Source organism: Apis mellifera, linkage group LG12 (assembly GCF_003254395.2).
Source record: "Apis mellifera strain DH4 linkage group LG12, Amel_HAv3.1, whole genome shotgun sequence".
Classification (NCBI taxonomy): Eukaryota; Metazoa; Arthropoda; class Insecta; order Hymenoptera; family Apidae; genus Apis; species Apis mellifera.
The window spans coordinates 7,433,247-7,453,649 of record NC_037649.1 but is presented as its reverse complement, the minus strand read 5'-3'; the positions used below and the strand labels follow the sequence as shown (position 1 = coordinate 7,453,649).

At 39.7% G+C, this 20,403-nt stretch overlaps 1 protein-coding gene across 10 annotated transcripts in view; it reads left to right on the top strand.

Moving 5' to 3' along the window:
• Nucleotides 1-20,403, top strand: part of LOC409783 — a 272,897-nt gene that overhangs the window by 186,387 nt on the left and 66,107 nt on the right. For 9 of the 10 annotated variants that reach the window (XR_003305895.1, XM_026444432.1, XM_026444433.1 and 6 more), the window contains 2 exons: nt 459-512; nt 15,979-16,089. Coding sequence is in view for 9 of the 10 variants with exons in the window: in XM_026444432.1 (XP_026300217.1) it covers nt 459-512; nt 15,979-16,089 (165 nt within the window). In the remaining variant the exon portion in view is untranslated. The remainder of the gene's footprint in view (nt 1-458; nt 513-15,978; nt 16,090-20,403) is intronic. The other variant, XM_393277.6, reaches the window with a different exon arrangement.

Here is a 20,403-nt window from a genome sequence, read left to right as displayed (position 1 = left end):
GCGCCTCTGCTTCTGTTTTTTTCCTTTTCCAAAGGGAGACGAGGAGGACCACGTGCCTTCCAGCTTCGTTTCCAACACCAAGTTACGCTCGTTAAATGCGCAACTACCGAGTTGTCGATGCAACATGGGGGTGAAGATTCTGTTAGACATCGCCGGGGGCTATCTTGGATCCATATTGAGTCATACTTCCGTCACACGTGTCCCTCCTTTGATTAAGGGACAATGGCGGACGTATTATGAGGGCAAATCTCGATGCTTGTTTGAGCAGGTGATTTCGAGTTGAACGGAGGAGAGGAAATGAGTTGGTTATCTCAAGAATTGGGAAAGAAATTATCGAATAATATAATGCTTTGTGCTTTATCTTTGGCCTCGTGAAAATTTAGAATTTTCGTTCTATGATCCAAATATCGAATGATCTAATAATAATCCTTATCTTACAAAAATTGTTCTGTTTTCAGGTACGTACTTGGCACAATGGCAGTTCCTTTCCAGTGTCTAGAATCTACATTAACGTGAGTAGATCGAAGATATTCGGAAGATATTCGTATAAAATTGTTCCGAAAGACAAAAGTTTTTCCCCTCTTTTTTTTTTTTTTTCCCCGATAATGAAACGAAAGAAGGGAACGCGCGATTGTTTGACGCGTAATCTCGAGGGAAGCGTAACCTCGCGAAATTTCAATTTTCGGCGGGAAATCTGCATAACTGGAGGACTCAAAGTGACGAGAAAAGGAGGGAGGGAAGTGTCGGAACCGAAGGAAGCGGTAAATCTCTTAAGTCTCGGCCATTTTTGCGCGAGAACCGCGAATAAAAAGGGATCGGGGAGGGGAGGACAAGACCGCTTCCCCGCGAAACTTTTCTCGCGAGATTCTCGAGAGACGAATTTCACGAGGAGGAATTTCAAGGACGAGGAAGTTTTGGAAACTTCTTTGGATTCGAGAGAATTGGGGATGAAAAACGAGGAAGAGTTTCGAATAATTTGGAAGAAGAATGGCCCATCCATATTTTTCTCGTCCTCTTCCTCTTCTAGAAAAATTTCCTAGTGTCGCGATTTTCTTTTTTCATTCGAAGTAAACAAATTTTTGGGTAGAATTGGGGGCAAACAAATACCGAGAAGTCTACCCTCTTTCTTGCCAATTCTCTTTAAAGAGAACGTCAGCTCCGAATACCGAACGTTCCTTCGAATATTTCCATCGTTTATCCATCGATTTGATCGCTTTAGCTTCAGTTTGCTTCGTTTGTAAAATTAAATTTCGAATCGATAACAAAGTTAACTCTTAACCCTTATATATAACTAAAGGATTATCAAATTAACCTTTATCAGGCGTGTTTCATCTTTAACCCGACATTTTTACGTAAAAAAGTAGAGTATCGAAGTATCGAAAAGAAAATTGGATCGTTGTTGAGGTGACAAATTTTTCCCGTGTAAAACAGGATCGATGTTCGTTAAAATATGGAAAGAACGATGGCACCTGTTTACGGTTTTATGCCTTGACGACAGGCGGCCTCTTCATTTCTATTAGCCTCCCTTCGAGCCGTTTCACCCTTCTACATCTCGCCTTCAACCGAGAGAAGCCCGAGAGAACCCATGACACAAGCTTGAATCCTCCCTTCGCCCTAAACTCTCTCTCTTTCTCTCTTTCTATCCCCTCGTGCTACGTTCATCCCTCATTGTTCTTCATTCTTCGCCAGACTTCGATCTTAAAGTTGCACGAATCCTTTCCAATGTTTGACTCTTGTGTCATCGAAGCCAATTATTTAGAATAATTATATTGCTATAATTATTATTATCGTGTACCGAGGAAATTTTTCAAATTCTAATTCTTTTCAATACAATTTTTTAAACAAATATTTCGATTAATGAAATTATAATATAATTTTATATTATTTTTTGCATATATATTCAGTTCAGATGTTAAAATAGAGGAATGCAATAAAATTTTAGAAAAGTTTATTTTCCAAAATAATATATCACTTTATAAATGTATATAAAGTAAATTACTGTTGTACAAGTTGGCGTGGATCAACTTTCTAGAAATAAACATACGCAAATAAAATGCAGAGACGGCGGTCGGCGTAAGGCGATAACGTATCACCATCTGTATAAACATCGGAGCTAGGGAGGGAGGAGAGGGAAGGAAGAGAAAAAAGGAGAATGAAATCAAAGCAAAAAGATAAATTATCTACAGTTATACGAGGTACAGTTAAACGAGCGTGCACACTATATTTCACCGTTGTCAGTTTATCCGCGACACCTGGTACACCGAATCCCTCTTATTTCGACGGGTATCAGCGACGCAGAACAGTCGTGGAGGGAATCTCCGGGATCGGGGAGATCGATAGCGCCAATAAAACGCCACTTTCGCCGCTATAAATCGAACGGCAGATCTTTTTATTGCTTTGGATATGTTGGCGTGGTAATCACTGATGGATACACGGATCCGCGTCGCCGATCGGATGCTTGATAAACCGTGATCGACCTGTCCACGATTTATCGCGGAAAAAAAATAAGACTTTTTAAATAAAAATTGTTAAAAGAAAAAACTTTCGAGGAGGATTTTTTGCAAAATTTCTCAAAGTGGCGTGAAATTTTTAAAGAAATTTTTTAAGAGGAAGAGGGGAAGGATTTGGGAAAAATCTTGAGAAGGAAATTTGAAAGAAAATATCGGAAAATGTTGGAATGAAATTTCAAGAGGAGAGAAAAAAGGAAAGGAGAGAAAGAGATTTTTAAAATGATCTTAGGAGGGGTGTTAAACTCGCGTTATTGTGAATAAGAAAGGACACGAAGCTCTTAAGAAACTTGTAACTCGTTTAGCTGAATTGATTAAAGCGTTCGTTAAGATTGCGTCGAGGCAAGAAGCTTTTAAACGATTAATCGTTAATGGACCTGTCGTGGCCATTGTTATCTCGTGATAAGATTGTTAGTCGTTGGAGATTGTTTCTGAAATATTCTTAAATATATAAAATTGTTGCATTTGGTTTTTAATTTCGGTCTCGAGAATAAGTGCTTTGGCAGTTTCAGTCGAATAAATCGGTATCAGTTTCCTATATGGGAAAACGTGCTTGACGAACGCTCGACGATTCGTTAAGAACGTGGTCTCCATTTTCTGATATAAAAATAAGACGTGTAAATGTTGATTTAGTTAATGGCCCGTTCGACTTCCATTCGACTTTCGACTCCATCCACTTGTGTAAGATGTATATTTTTAGGACAACGTCTCGAGAAAGGATAATAAAATAACTATTGATACAGATACGTACCTTACTTCTTCGTAAAACAAAAAAATTCTTTTTTAATTCATATATATATATCACAATTATTACGATCAAATCGTTAGATCTTCTTAAATCTTCGTCCCTCGCGAAACAAAGCAATTCGATCAACTTTCCAAGTGAAAAAAGAAAGAAAAACGATCCGATTTTCCAACAACGAATCGATTCCCCTTCTTAAAATACCAAATAATTAGCCAGAAACAAAAGATGGTCTCGATGATAATTTAAAACTTGGAATTCTCTCGATCAATTGTCGTTCTTCCTTCGTCTTAAAACACGACAACTCGGATCCGAAGAAAATTATGCCTCGTGGAAATGGAATTCGATATCGCGTGAAAGGGACGTGAATTAAAACATTCAGCGTCGAGGGAGAGGAGGGAAGGGTAACGAGGAGGATTTTTGCTTTGCCACGCTTTGCTACCGTTCGTTCTCTAATCTCCACTTCCGCGCCTCCTTCCGTTTGTCTCCTTTCCGTTTCAGACGTTTCGTCCTTTCTCGAGGATCGATTCCCTCTGGAATTGGTATGGAGCTCCTTTAAGAGAGGAAAGTGTCTGTTGAGAAGGGACTCTCGATGCCAGCTCGCGTTCAATCCACAGGGTTTTGTGGGAAGAAGGACGATGAAGAGACTATTATACGCGTATTTTCCCTTGAGATATTACAAGCTTGACGATTCTTTTTTTGTTTTTTTTTTTTTTCGAACAGAGAATAATAATCGTTTTGGTAATAACAATGAAAATAATAGTTTGGAAAATATTTAAGTAAAACTTGGAGGTTTCTTTCTTTTATGGATTTTTTTTAAGGGACGAGATAGTGAAGAAAGAAAATGATAATTCGAAAAATATTTAGGAGTTATATTGTTAAGCTTCAAGTGGATTATTGGAGACGTTGCTCCCTTATTAAGTTTGAATGATGAAATTCGAGGGAGAAACGAAGCAGTAAAAGGAAGGAAAAAATAAAGAAGAAAGAGGAGTCTAGGGACAAAGAGACGAAACAGGAAAATAAAGATCGGCGAAAGTGGCTCTCTTGAATTTGGCATCTGCGTTTTATTGTACTCCGTTCAACCCTACGTAGAAGTCTCGAATACAGGGTGGAGAAAGACAAAAACGTCGACATTTCATTCATCTTTGCGAGCAAATCAACTTTCACGATAATAATAAGTCCAATATCGTATTCCAAAGCAAAAACTCTATTTCATATCGACAGTACGACTTCTCTGGAGGACTGGTGTTTTGTTTCCACGAATAAAAGCGATCCTTTTTTTTTTTTGTCCTAGAATTCGCTTTGAAGAAAACGGAAATATACCACTCCGCGTCTTCTAAAAATAACGCGCTCAAGAATAATTCTTCGCGATGAATATTCTTCGTTAAAAATTATTTCTTCACAATTACACAATTATTATTACATACCTTTAAACTACCTCATTTTCTCGATATCTCAAATTTCACAAAAACTTCTCTCCAACTTCGAACCGCAAAAACTACGATTGCCCGGACTAAATTATTCCCCTTGCGATTCTTTCACTCCTACGAAATCCCATAAATCATATTCCTCGCGGAATAAATTTTTCAACCTCTTCTTCCCGCAATAATTCTTCATTTCCGTTCTGTATCCCGCATTCCGCCCGCTAAGCATGCTTTACGTCATCGTCCTACCGTATGCTGCTTCTTCTCCATTCCTTCACTCCTTCTCCTATTTCGTCTCTCCCCAATCACTTCTCTTTTCTTCCTTCCTCCATCTTTCATCCTTGTTTCTCAATTTCGGCACCCTCCATCCATTGGATCTCCCTCTCTGTCTCTCTCTGGGACGGTTCCAAGGTTTCCCGCGACTTTCTTATAAAGGGAAAACACGGTTGGAAAGGGTTGATATACATTCCACGCGAGTAAGGCCAACGTTTACGATGCAGACATGGATTTCCATGGTTTCGCCAAACAAATACCACGAGGTTTCGCGATGTTGACCGCGTCGAATTGCTTCTCTCCCCTCTCTCGCTGAGGGAGAAACTGTTGTGAGGGATTCGAGATTATGGTCTCGCTTTATGAAATCGGGCGAAATGCTTACGTTTTATCGCGTTGCGTGGGTGGTGCCGTTAAAACGTTAACGATTGTTGAGGTATTAGCAGGTTTTCTTCGAGTTGTAATAAAGTTAATTGTGAATTTAATCAAGTTTCTCTTAGTTTTTTCTCTTCTTCTTTTTTTATTCCAGTCTTTTAAATTCGTTGGAAACGAAAGGAACGAACATTGCCGATTTATTTAAATCTGTTAAGAAGAAATGTTGTAAAAATAAATTGGAAGGGCAAATTGGAATTTTGAAAACGAAGTTGCTTGTTAATCGAGGATTAAATATAGAATAGAAAATCTGAATAAAAGATGAAAGAAGAGGAAGATAAAATGTACGTTCGCGTATATTCTCGCGTGATAATAATCGAGCGGGTGGGGTATGTTGTAACGAAATAACGGCGAGAGAAGTCGAGTTTCATAAATAACCGAAATGAAACCCGGCCAGGGTGTAGTAGTAAGTGAAGATAACAACGTGTCGATATAGGTTAGAGGATGGAAAGGAACGTTATAAGGCCCGTGCCTATAAATTTCGCACTATTACTTCTGCCAAGTATACGGTGGGGTAATAAAATGCAATATAACACAGGTTTGAACGTGTGTCTATGTAAGAATCCCTACACACCGCGAACATGGGAGAAGACCACTTATGGAGCGAGGCCGGAATTCGAGCAAAAAGGAGATAGTTTTCTTTCACGGGGTATGGCGGCGTTCAAATTATACCCGTTTCTAAAAAACTTGTAAAAATATATATATATATTGGACGAGAATAGAAGAAGAGCGTTTGAGAGAAATTGTTGTAATTTAAAAAGATATCTCTTGATGATAGATAGAGATCTTCGAAACAAGGAGTTTAACTTTATTTTTAAAATATTGCTTCGATACTTGAAAATTGTTCAAAGAACACTTGTGTTAAAAGAAAAAGATACAAATTTACGGATCTTCCTAATTTCTTTCATCTGTTTCCATGTTTGAGAAAGAGATTACTATATTATGAATTGTTGCTTTGAAAAAAACGTACGCGAGATATTTATCGATCTGATTGCAAAAGAGGATGACGAACGCGTATTTCTCGATCGACGTGCCTTTTCCTATTCCGCGGATGATTTACATGGCAATAAACTAACGCCTTGGCGCAGCGCGAGGAAAAAAAAAAATAAAAAAAATAAAAAAGAAAGAGCCGCTTTTGATTTATCCGCGTACTTTCGCCAAGTACTGGACTTGTGCCAGGCCGGAAGGTCCATCTCGCCGGAAATCACGGTCATAATTCAGCCAGCGGCCACGAAACGGTGAAGCCGGAGGACCGTGAAAACACCCTCCACCCGAGGAGAGGTGTCTCGTGTCGCTGGAATTTGCATGAAACGGGCCGCGGTTTTGCAAAATCAATTTGAACTTTTGCGGTTCCGACTTAGTCCACGATTTCTGCTTTGCCTCGTCCGTTCTGAACCGGGTACCCTCTTAACTTTATTACGCCCCCAAGAACGTCTGTTTGCAGAGCACGGTAATAAAGTCCTCTCTGGGTGGTGAAAGGAAGACGACGTTGAATCGCGCGAAGCGGATTTTGTGTACCAATCTTTCCTCTCTCTCTTTTTTAATACTATTTTTGTCGCTTTTTTCTTTATTTACGGTAGGATTCCAGCTGTCTAATTAATTTCTGACACGCTACAATTTTTTGCATTCACTTCTTTTAATTTCTATTCCAATCTCTTTTTCGCTCCATTTAAAACATAAATGTTTATAGACGAGAATAACATAAAATATAAATTATAATTTACAAAGATCTCGAGGATAAAAAATTCTTTTCTCTCAGTTGCGATGAAATTGCATCGAAATTCACGGTGGAAGAAAATATATTTAATGCTCGAAGAAACGAAGAAACAGTTGGAGGAAAGGGTTCGCTGTAAAGGAGAATTATTCGTGGAACGATGACGGCCAATGATCCGCCGATTCTCCGACAAATTCGCCGCGACTTCCGCCCGCTCTTTGTGCGTATACCCCCCGATGCTTTTAAGCAGATGGAGATTTATGCGGTCGGTAGACGAATTCCAAGCGTTCACCGGATAATGGAGAGCACTCGTGGAAAAATCATGCATGGACGATTCGTTCGTTGACCCCCTTTGCATTCTGCTGACTCTCCTAGCCCGTATAACGGCCCTCCAAGACGATTTCGCCTCGTACTTTTAACAGAAAATCGAAGGAGCTTGTCGCGAATGCCACTCCAGCCTTCTGTTGTCCCCTCTCGTCTTTCCACTCCCTCTCCTCCTCGTCGAACGCGAGACACACTGGTCGTGCTTTTATTAATTTTTTATTCTGATCCAGTCGTGAAAATATTCGAAATTATTTTGTATCTGAAAAAAAGATTTATAATCGAAATTCGATTTTTCGGAAAGATTAATTATTTATCAAATGAAATATTAATTTGTTAACAGAATTAATAGAATTACCAAACTTCGATTTCTTCATAATTATCTTCCAATTAATTTTTCCCTAAATATTTCTTCGATTTTACGCGATGAGAATTTAAGAAAAAGAAACAAAGGAATTATTTATCTACCAAGTTTCGATTCCATGTTTCCATTTTAATTCAAGAAGCGCATCACGATGTTCCAAAAGAAACGGTGGCGCGTTTGCATTAACGCATCAACAGTTTGAAAAGTCTGCAGACGACGATGTCGTCGACGGGAACAAGGATTACTGTGGGCGCGGCGAAAGCCGAGTATTTGGAAGAAAAGCGGGTTTTCTAGCTCGACGGTCAATATGCAAGGGCGTGTTGTACATATTTCTCGCATAATTTTCCTTCAACCCACCCCCGCCCTCAGTATGCCAAACTCGCGGAAGCCCTCGAGATATTTCGTGAAACTTAATACGATGCTCGAGCCTCCAACTCGTCGCCACTTTTCACTTCTGCCATCCACGTGAATCTCGACTTTATATATATATCGAAATTAATCGAGTCGTTAAGAGATCTTATCATTTTGTGAATGTTTCATTCGTTGAATTTTTTTTTATTGAAGATGAAAAATTTTTTACTGGAACGAGAATTTTTATATTGCGGTTTGAAATCTTTTAAGGATCGAATATATACATTAATTCTTTTATTAATTTCATGGTGAAAAGTTTAACGAAAACAAGTTCTACAAATTGCGAGGAAAAAAAAAGTTTGTTATCCATAATTTGCAAAAGTTTCTTAATCTTTCATGTAAGCAGGGTTAACAATCCTCGAACTTCTTCACGACAAAAGTATTTCCGATATTACTTTATCCTTGCATAACAACCAAAGAAATCGATCGAACGGGAGTATAACGAGCTACAAAGGTGTCTTTGAAGTACATTGTTTTCCACTTGATTCGTCTCTTCCTCTTCCTTTCTTTTTTCTTTTTCTTTTTTTTTCACCTATCTAATTATCGGTCCCTGAAAGCTCGGTTGGACACACGAGGAACATACACGGGGGACACGGTTTCTTCTCGTGGAAAACGATGTAGCAACGATGGAACCCCGAAAGCACTCTCGTTACTCGAAAAGAGGGGACAAGCTAATCAGGATCAAAGTTACGAGGCCGCGTGGAAAACGGCAAAGAGGATTTGGTTGGATGGTCGACTCGAAACGATCGACCTGTCCAACGAATACGGCCTCTCCTCGCCCGTGATCTTCGTTAAATTGGCTAATCAGCTAATCCTCCCTGCCTTTGATTTTACTGGGAACGGTATCGTATTCGATTCGTAATGGCGGAGGGTTTCGAGAGGTTTATTTTTAAGAAATAAAGGAATCGAGTGTACTCGCACGTAGTTTCAAGTTTTTGAAGAATTCGTGAATATATATGAAAAAAAATAATCAGAAACAAACCCCTTATAATTTTTTTTTCTTTATTAATTAACACGACACAAATATTATCAATTTATTGTCATTTTTATATTATTCTATTGTGCAGTCAGCTATAAAAAATAGAAAAGTTGAGAGGAGGAATGAAATCTTGAAAATAATTTGAGCGTAGTATCGTGATATGGATTTAGAGAGACGATCAACTGCATATAACAAGATGGTATTTACATTTGGCAAATTCCATCTAAGTAAGTTGCGCACAGTTTAAGCGGCAATTTAGCTACTTTGTGAAGCGATTCGAATGTTGTTGGGGCGGGACGACAGAACGACGAGCACATGTTGCATTTCGGTTGACGTGCACGCCGGCCGTTACTCGCTCTTGCAAATAGTTTACATGCAAACGAACTGGGCGTGCATGTGGAGCACGTGTACATTTTAGGGACGCGCCGACTAAACTTGCCGCATTTCGAGTAAATTTGGAACAGACGCGTTCCACTCGTGCGCCGAACGAACGTTTCTCTTGTTTCAATTATTATTCGATGCCAGTCGATAATTTCTTGGACAAATATTCTTCTTCGATCGCTTCTCTTCTTCCTCTTCTTCCTCTTCTTCTTCAAATTTTTTTGTGCAAACTCGATCGACGATTTCAACGACGAGTGAAAATAGAATGGAGAAAAGTTGGTCTATTGTTTAATTTTCCATTATAAAATGTCACTGATAATAGGACAAAAAAAGGAACGAATTCCTTTACCCACTTTCTATTCCTTCTCGTTTTTTCTTTTTAATAGATTCATTTCACCATGGGGAAGCAAGATAAGAAAGATAATAACGAAGGTGCGCGAGGTGGTGATTAATATTAATGCGTCGACTCTTCCGGTTTGCTTTAAATAATAATAATACCCGTGATATCGCATTGTTCTGTAGAGAGCGATCGCTGGCACTGCACTGTCGATATGGTTATGAGGCAATTGGCAGCGATCAGCATTCCATTTGCACGATGCAACGATAACGTGATCGTAATAATCGTGTTCGATCCGCGTTACAGATAATTAACGTTAACGTATCCGTTCAACGATGATCGTTATTGGACACGTTGTATATATCGTAACCCTTTGACCAATCTCGCATCAAACAGCTAAATTATGATGCTCAAGATTTCCAATTTTCATCTTCTTCTTCTTTTTTTTTTTCACGTCGTGTATCAGATGAACGAATTTAAAAAAGATGAACTTCGTTATATAATTTTCGTTACGTATATATATATATATATTGATTTAAAATTAGAATCGTAGAGAGAAAATTACTCGAACCAATAATTTAAATGCGATCAAAACTCTTGTCTCCTATAAAATTCCTCTCTCTGCAAATTCTGAAACTACTCGAACGAACAAAAGGGAGGGAGGCGAGAAACGAAGGATAATTGCAACGATTACGGTATCAAAGGAATCCGGAATAACCGATAGCTCGATTCGAGATTCTACAGTTAACTTTTAATGCTCGTCGCTTGGCGTTTTAACGTGGGGATTTATTATCGCCAGGTTGACACGTTGCTATAATTTACCGGCATACCCGCGGAATATTTCTTGGATCCCGGATACCGGAGAGAAAAGAAAATGGCGGTTGCTCGGTCCCAGGACCAAGGTTTATCCTATCCGCGATATTTATAACGACGATTCGTTACCGTTTGCCTTCGCTTTCTCGCGCGTACTTGTAACTGAATTACGATTAATGAAAAGGTTTTTCTTTTCGCGGAGGAAAGTAAGAATTCTTGTTGAGTCGGTAAAACTTTTCTTTCGGGTTTATGGAGATGAAGGGAGAAAACGAATTCGCGGTTGTAATTGATGGTTTAAGAAACGGTAGGATTAAAGTGGATGATGCACTCTGGTACATTGCATCTTTTAAATTTTTTTATAACAATATATAAATCCATAATATTTTAAAGGAAAGGTTCAGAAGAGGTCAATCGATGTAATTTTTCATTTGAAGATGATTCGTGAGAAACCTATTGAAAAAAAGAGAATAAATTCTAACCAAGATTGAAAGAGTTTCAATTTTCAATTTCATCCAAGAATATAGCACTTCAAAAACTGCTTCTTCGTTTTCAAATGGCGATGTTTCGATTAGCTGTAGCGTATTGAAAACTTTTCATCGAACTTGAAAATGCATCGAATGGGGAGAGGAGGAATACTTTATCCGGGATTGGCGTGCGTTAAACGTGCGTTTCACGGTAATTTTTTTCGATTTCTGACGCTTTGCGCGCGATTCAAAGGGACTCCACCTTTTTCCCTCCCTCCCCCGCACTCTTGATCGTTCGATTTTCATTAACCGGCACGAATGGAACGAGCTTTCCATACTTTCCCGTAGGGATGGGTGGCCTTTCCTCGCCGCTTTGGGGTCCGCCTTTCGAGCGTTTCCACGCGGAAATTAAAAACACGTGTCGCCGACGTATACGGGCGCCGCTTTGATTTCACGGGATCGCATCTGACGGCATTCGGCTTGTAATTCATTCGGAAGAGAGCTTAGGATCGGTGATGCGGACGATTTGTAAATCGGATGTTGGACGTAACCGAGGCGATGTTCGTTTTAATTGGATGAAAATTAGAGAATGGATTTTTCATAGAACGATTCTTGGAGAAACGATCGAAGATTCTATTTGCGAATTTTCTTATCGTTCTTTCATTCGATATTTCTGATTGTAAATATTTCGAGATTAAATTGGCAATTATAAATCTACCTCTCGAGAAAAATCTTCTGCGTGAAAATCGGGGTCGATCGATCACCGGGATCTCGCGATAAATCAGTAAGCAGCTCGTGAAATCCTTCCAATTAAAACAAACTCGATATTTCCCACGCCACAAATCTGCCGCGTCGTATCTCCACGTTTCATTTCGCGAGTTAATCTTCCCAACGTTTCCAGCAACGTGTATAAATGATCCGTAAATCCTCTCGAGTTCATTCAGATTTATGGGTAACCCGTTTTGAAGGAAGGAAGGCCGCGCGAGTCGGAGAGCAGCATCGCCTCCGCATCGGAACTGGGGAGGAAAGGGGGTTTTGAACCTGAGCCGTCCGCGTTTAGAGAACGCGACGAATGTTTCGCCAAAGTATTCCGACACCAAAGAGGAGAGCTCTTCTTCAAGAGAGTTGTCGTCTTTCGGGCTAATTCCCTTTCGAATAAGTGGCTCCCGTTTCTCCAAAGGACATCCTTGTTCCGTCCGCTATCATATTTCGCGCGTTGAAAGTCTATTAAATCTCCCTCTGCGATGAGCACGCACCGTTCTCATTCTCGCGAGTTACGATTAAGCGGAAGAATTTTAATGGAATTCAATGAAATGTCGAGAAGCGAATATCCCCTTTTTTGTTTTATTATAGCATTAGAAGTAATTCGTGGCTCGTTAATTTTCTTCTCGAAACTATTTTATTCGATTCAATTTCTTTTGCAAATCCCGAGTACGCGCATATTCGTGTAACGATGAGTGTTTTTTCGAAAATGAATCGAGAATTGATTTGAAATATTTTTTCGTTCCATCCTAATAAACTGGTCCACGTTTAACCAAGTGTAATCGAGGTCCCCCTCACGATTTTCACGGGCTTGTTGTAACATAAGGCGAATTTGATACGCGCGGAAGAGTCGTGTCGTCTATTTCTAGAACGAGAACGAACTATTGAAACGGTCGTGTTTAGGCAAGATCTTGATTTAAGGGTGTTTCGTGTCTCGTTGAGGCGTCGGGGCGAGCAGCTGTTAGTCGAAATTACGATCGTTTCGCGAGAGGAAAGAGGAAAAGAGAAGAGGGTGTGTTGTGTGTATGCGTGTACGTAGTAGCCTCGTCCAAAGCGACGACGCACGAGCGTGTCGAGGAAATTTGCGTCGACGTCGCGACGCTCCTTTGTCGTCGTCTGATGTTGACGCGACGGTTCAATTTCGACCAAAGGTGTGAAACTTCGAACGCAGCAGCCATCCTCTCCTTTTCTTCCTCCACTTTATTCGCTTTGTTCCATCCTTCATTTTCCATTTTCCATTATTTTTTATTCTCATTCCCGACTGAGACAATGTAAATTACCTTCGTTGTTGAGAATTTATTCTTATCATTCTACAATTTTACTTTCGTCGAGATTGACAAACGATGAGTGATCTCTTTCAACAACATCGTTAATTCTCTTCCAATTTTTTTCGAACGAATCGAATAAATTGATTCGAATTAATCAAAGAGGATGATCCAGGGTATAAGAAAATCAGAGAGTTGTCTCGTAAACATTCCCAAGATCGAGTTAACCGTTCGATTACCTCGAGAGCGACGAGAATCTTACCCTTGCTCTTCCCTTTCTGATGATTCTCCCTCCAACCTTGGAAAATGGCCGTTTGCAATTTAACGGAATCTCTGCATATAGAGTGGCCTCATCGCTGCGGTTCTGTAGTTTAAATGACGGCCCGGAAGTCCCTGTACTAATTCTATGGGTCTTCCAATGTGGTGTGACGCCCTTTCGTCCATCGTGGAGGGTGAAGAGACAAGGGCCAGTCGAGGCTTGTTATAATTGCAACATCTTTGCAACGTCGAATGAATGGGCAAGGTGAAAGATGATCTTTCTTTCCTGCAAAGATGTACCGTTGGGGATATTGTGATAAGAATGGTGGTGGTTTTTATATGCTTGTAATTTTTATATTTATTCGTGTATAATAGAAAAGTGGTCGATTTCTCTAAGTAATTATATTCATTGTTCGTGGTCGTAGAATTGGATTCGACATTTTAGATGATTAACATTGTAATTTAATTTAATTTAATAGATATCGACTTAGATACACGAAATAATATATATATTATATAAATACGTGTGAAATAGCCAATTAACAGGTCGGCTATTTTATTTAACGCATTAATAGAGGGTAGGATAAAGTATCGAGCATTACGAAGGGGAAATTCGGGAACGAAGGGAAACACAGAAGCAGAACGAAACCAGACAAAAATTACAGCGAGGGTTGGCCGAGCCTTAAATCTTTTCTTGTTTGTTCTGCCCTTTCCGACTCATAATTATTCACGGCATAGTACGCGCCATAAATCCAGTGGAAACCAATACTTTCCCGATAATGTCAACCTGCTGGTCATTCTGGAAACCCTTTAATACAGATTTACAAGTATACGCCGAACCCGTGAAGAAAATCCACCCCTTTGCCCGTTTATATAGGGTGTATTACGAAGTAATCCCCTAAGATGAACAAAATCCGTTCGTATTTTCAATTTAATCCCACTTTTATCCAAATACAATTTTTAATAAATACAACATTAATTATTCTTATCCTATATTACTCCATTTCTACTTTCACGTTTTTGCTTAATTTTTAGGATGTTTAATCCCAACATTGAAACAGATAAAAAATTTCAAGAAAATTAAGATAAAATATTATCGAGATAATATATAAAGAAGTGAAAATGGAGAGAATAATGTAACGTTTACCATCATTCTTGCTATAAAAATTTATTCAAATCTCATCGAACCACCAACAATACGAATAATAACAACAATTTTCGCCACTTCCTCCCTTCTTTTCTCGCATTTCCCTCGTCGCGTCGCAAAAAAAAAAAAAAAAGAAAAAAATTCTCACTGAACGAAACTTTTTACGCACGGGCGGAAAGGCACACCCGGTATAATTTGGTTGGCTCGCGACAAACAATAGCCAAGCGGGGGAGGAGGCGAGGGGGGAGGAAGGTGGTGAAACGTGGACGTGGAAGAAGGGTGGATGGGGAAAGGGTGAATTGCAGCTACGTGCACCCGCATACGAATCATCCCTCGCGCGGCGTGGGCGCGAGAAACGTCGTCGTTGGCCGGGCTCTCGAGGACCCCTGAAACGGCGTCGGCGTCGCCTCCAATCTAATGGATCGCACCGATACTTATGGTCAAATCGCGACCATACCGCCGCTCTAAAGCCCGCTCATTAGCATTCCGCGCGGCTGAACGAGCGCTTTTGATAATCGGAAATACCCGGTCGTGGCCCGGCTAAATTAAGCCGGGGAAAGGGTGTTATTATCGCGCTTTAAGTTCAGGGGTTACCGGGACGAAAAGTGAAAAGGGGTGGTTGGAGAGAAGGAAGGGGTTCCTCGAGGTGGTGCTCTTTTAACGATGGAATTTTCTCGTCGAGTGTTGTTCCATTCGTTCGAAACTTCGAATTCTAATCGAACGAATCGAAATGAAATCTTTGCCGATTCGGGTTAAAGAGGATCGGTTTAAAATCCGAATTAATTAGAATTATATCGGTTGTGGATAAAAAGAAGAAACAATTGGATCGAATTTGTGGTGAAAAAATTAAATTCGGAAATATTGGATGGTGGTCGAAATTAATTTTAACGTGGAAACGGCGGTTGACCAGCGATTGGGAATCGCGCATAGATCGAGGAAAGCTTACGGTCGACCGTTTCTCAATTAACTTTCGCGGCCGCGAACGCAACGGAAGTGTGGAAACTTTCCCTGTAACTTTCAACGGGATATCCTTCCTCCTCCCCTCCCCCGTAATTCCTGTTGCTCGAGTTTTAAGCTGCCTTAACAGGGGCTTTAAAGTTCCTCGAGAAATCGTGCACTCTACGTGTACTTGGAGATTACGAGGACGGCCAATTCGACATCCTGAATTTAAGATGTACATGGGTATTCGATTTCAGAAACATGATTTTTTTTCTTTTTCTTTTGTTGCAAATTTTACTAAGATCTACATAGTTGTAATAGTAACATAGTCGAGCAATATTCCAAATATTCCAATATAAATTCCAAAATCCTGAATTGCAATTATATTGCAATATTTTAAGTGTGGATATTAGAGCGGTTACTTACGAAAAATCGTTTTTCGTTTCAGGAGAGTCTGGAGGAGCGGGTGCAGGAATTGGAACAGGCGTTGCAAGCAGAACGCATTGCTGCGCAACGAGATCGGGCGACGATCACGAAGCTCCAACGACAGATCAACAAGGTGAGTCAAATAAACGTGACTTCCGTTTCAATTAATCGGGTTATTGTTATCGAGTATAATCGGTATACGCATAGTACCTATGAAACATGGTGCGTGACTAATATCATCGACGTGGAATATATTATAAACGAATTATCGACTTGGATTTCACAATTGAATTCAATTTAAAATTTGATTTCGATTCGTTGTAACGACGGTGATTAGATAAAGCGCAAATTGTCTGCGAGATATAACGTTAAAACTATTTCGAAGAATTATCTATAAAAAGGAAAAAATAAACCGGTTGAAAGAAATTTCCATTAAACGAATCGTAAAAAAATCGAGGGAAAAGGATGTTGGTTTTTCACAAGCACTGTTGCACTTGACGCCGTCTCGCCAGTTTATATCAGATAACGAGAAGTTTCTCGTAATCTCGGCACCAAGCAATATGTGTTGTATCATTTCGATGTCGCCTTCCAACGCCTGTAATCACTTCCGTCTGGGAATTATCCACTGAATTATCTCGCGCCATTCCGCGGATTATCCGAGAGAGACCAGTTATTTCGCGATACGGGAGAATCTAACTGCGAGTGTACCCGATAATTTATGACCACAATACTGCCTCTAGATTCCTACATCACACGATTTTTTATAACAAACTCGAACGATGATTCATTTTAATGGAATTATACACAACCTTGATTTCTCTGACTGTAATATCGAAAAGTTAAATTACAATTATATAAATTATTACACTTTCCATACCAAAAAGAAAATGGATACGTTATGATTAAAATTCAAACGTAAAATATCAGAAACTGGATTCGAAGTCATAATCGTGTTTGTTCTCGTCTCCACGTCTCTCTTTCGAAACTTTCGAAACTCTTTTTAAAAAGAGAGGACAAGAAAATTGCGAACCAACTCGGAACCAAGATCCTGGCGAAATCCTTTACGATTTCCGGGAGAAGCACAGAGCACCGTCTTACGAAGACGCATAAATTCTCAACCAGATCCCGGATAATCCCTTATACTCCCTTTTAATCCGTTCGCGGTCCTTCGAGTTGCTCACATTCGAAATTGTGGTCGAAATTGCTCCGTCTGAAGCGGAATGATACACGACGGGATCTTGTTCGCCCTGTTCCTGACATGCCCACCCCTCCTCCCTTTCCCTATAAACCATCGTGACAAAAACAAACGGGGGTAACGAGTGGAAAAATTCGGAAATACACCGAACGAGAGGATATAATCCAGCGCATGATTTATCGTACGCGTTTCTCCTACGATCGCGTTAAAATTATTTATTTTCTATCGATGCTTTCCACCACTTTTTTGTCCCAGCTTTGATCGAAGGAAGTGTAAATTTTCCCAAGTTTTTGGAAGTTGATTGTTGTTTTCTTTTTCGAATTCGATCGAAGAAACGAGGGAGGGGAATATTCGTCGCGAAAATTTCTCCGGTAAACAAAAACATTGGTCGCCGTTCAAGTGTAGAAATTCGATCGAGTTTTTGAACGAAGGATTTGAGATCGAGAAATCGTAACGGGGAATAAAAATCTTGTTCGAAGAGAGGAAAGTTAAAGCAAAAGTTGAGTATTGAGATTCGAGGCGAAGTCGTTTCCAAGTTTCGAATTTTATTTTATTTTATTTTTCCTTCCTTTCTCCCGATTATCCTTTCCGCCTATTCGTCTTCCTTTATCCTGTTCTTGTAAATATAAGAAAGAGGAAGAAGTTTAAGGAAGGTGTTCTCCGGTGTAACCGTTGGGAAGAGAGAGTTAGCCGCAACTTGAAGGGAAAATTTCATCCGAGTTATTTGAATTTTTGCCCAGCCATCGTGGCGTTGGAACGTGAAAAATTCTTAGGACAATCTTCACCCAATGTCCAAATCCCTTCAAACTTTCCTCTCGCGTCGCTTTTCGAGATAATTTCACGTTTCGAACTTTCTCTCGGATATTTAATCCTCCCTCGAGAAGAAAAGAAACGGCGTTCTTTTCCTCCGTATTATTTAATTTTCCATTGTCAAAGAGTTGAATACGCCTGCCTCTCTTTTTCCCCCCCTTCTCTCGTCAAATTTCAGATTCTCGATGCGTTGCCCTACAATTTTCAAATGTAGTTGTTTCGCGCCACATGGCGCGCACCGTTCGATCGAAGTCGGAGGAAAGGGTTGCCAAAACTCGTTTGAACGCCACTCGAGCAACAATACGCGTACCATGTTCCAAGTGGTTGTCGAGGAAATGGCCTGTTATTTGTAACGAATACAGGAGATAAAATTGTTCAGGGGTGGAGATTGCTCGGAGGGAAAATATCATTCGATAATAATTCTACGTTTCTTCGTTAAACTTACACCCTTCTCGTATTTGTAAAATATTCCAAAATCTATTACACATCGTTTAATGGAGAAGAATATAACGATCATGAAATAGAAATAGCAATTACGATTGATATAGTTCGTGGCATATCGTTGCATATTTAATCATACTTGATCAATAATTGTTAATTGAATTTGATTTGCGTGAATGCAAATGAATGCAATAATAATGGAAGGTATAAATTTCAAGCTTAAATGTTTAATTTTATACGATACAATGATAAGATAAATTATTAATTAGAAAAACTTCGAATAACTCTTTTATTATACATGATATATATCTACCATTATCTACCATCGTTAGATTTTTATAAAAAGGAAAATGCGTAAGAAAGACTGAGGCGAACGTTTTTCGCGAACTAAACGACCCGTGAAAGTGAATTGAAAGGGAGAACAGGTGAGAGAGCTTTTAGGGCCCTTGAGAGAACAATCCTGGTTGACATTGCCCCCCGTCTAAATTTTTAGCGAAATGCAAATGCAACGATATTGCCAATTATGTGCACAGTTTCCCGTGGAAAATTTCCTTTCTTCTTGTTAACTTTCTCTTTCCTTAGAATTGCTCCCGGACGTTGCGCGATTCAATTAATTCTCGACCGTTTTGTACTTTACTTGCAAAATCTACTTATAAAATCGATCTTGGATTTGGAAAATTCACAATATAATCGTGTTTTCTATAAATTCTTCCGTAATTGAAAGAAAAAAAGAAAAACATATCTCGTTTCGAAAGATGAGAAACGAAAAGATATCTCTTCGCCATTTCACGAAGGCGAAAATGCATTTTGCACGCTGGAAACGCGTTCCTTCGCCCCCCTCATTCATGGCGCGCGAAACAACGGAATAAACAAGCAATAACGAGGAGAGGGTTTCATTCCAAGGCGACAGAAAGGCTTCGGTCTCTGCTTTTCGCCTAGAGTCGAAAAGAGAGAGAGCTTCCTCCGGCTCCGATATTTTATTCGAAGATAAATACCGCGTTGCACCTCCTCCTTTGAATTCTCTTCCGTTTCCTGTTGGAAGAGCTCTCGGAATGTCACTTCTAAACTCGAATATTTCTCTTCTCCGAGAGACGAGGGAAATATTTTCCCTTTGAACGGATTAATTGAAAACGAAACTACGAGACGGATATCGAAGATTGGCTTCGTTTGAATTGTTTCGAGCGAAAGGTGAAACGAACGGATCTAAAAATAACAAGATCGGAACGAAAATCCATTACGATTTATTTTTCTTGATAATCAAATTTCTGTCTTAATAAATATTATTCAACAATACGTTGATTTAATGTAATACTAATAATAAAAAGAATCCAGAGATCTTAATAGATCAACAAATACCTGAAACGAGAAAGAAGGGTAACCGAATTCCAGATCTCGTTTCCCTCTCGATTTCTCCAATTTCCACCTACACATCTTGGCAACAGGTTGAATCTTCGACAACTCCCTTCCTTCCACTATCCCTTTCCTTCACGACCAAGACTTTCACCTCGAATATTTCCATATTATTTCCACACAGGGACGAGATGTAAAAAATATTCGTCGACGAAATAATCGTGAAACGAATAAACGATTGGAACGATCGTGTTTCCTTTCGTTACCTCGAATAGAATATCTTTTTACCTGCGTGTCTCGAGATCATCCCCTCCGCCCCACGAATTGGACGAATCGTCGTCACCGGTGCGATTTGCCTTCGGTCCATTTGCAATCGGAAACGGCCTTAACTTTCCCGTCGTTTGTGGCAATGCGTTCCATTAACCTAACGGCGAGGGTCGGTCGGGTGAACGAAACGGGAAGGGAAAGTGAGTGGGAAAGGGAGAGGAGGGTTGAGTTTTAAGAAGAAGGCGGAATCGCCTTCACGGTAGACTTGGTCGCAAGGCCCAAGACTTTCGTCGGAAGAACGGATTCTTCTTTTTCTTTTCTCCGTTCGAGAAACCAATCATATTATTTTTCTTTTGTTTTTTCTTTTTTCTCTCTCGATTTGTG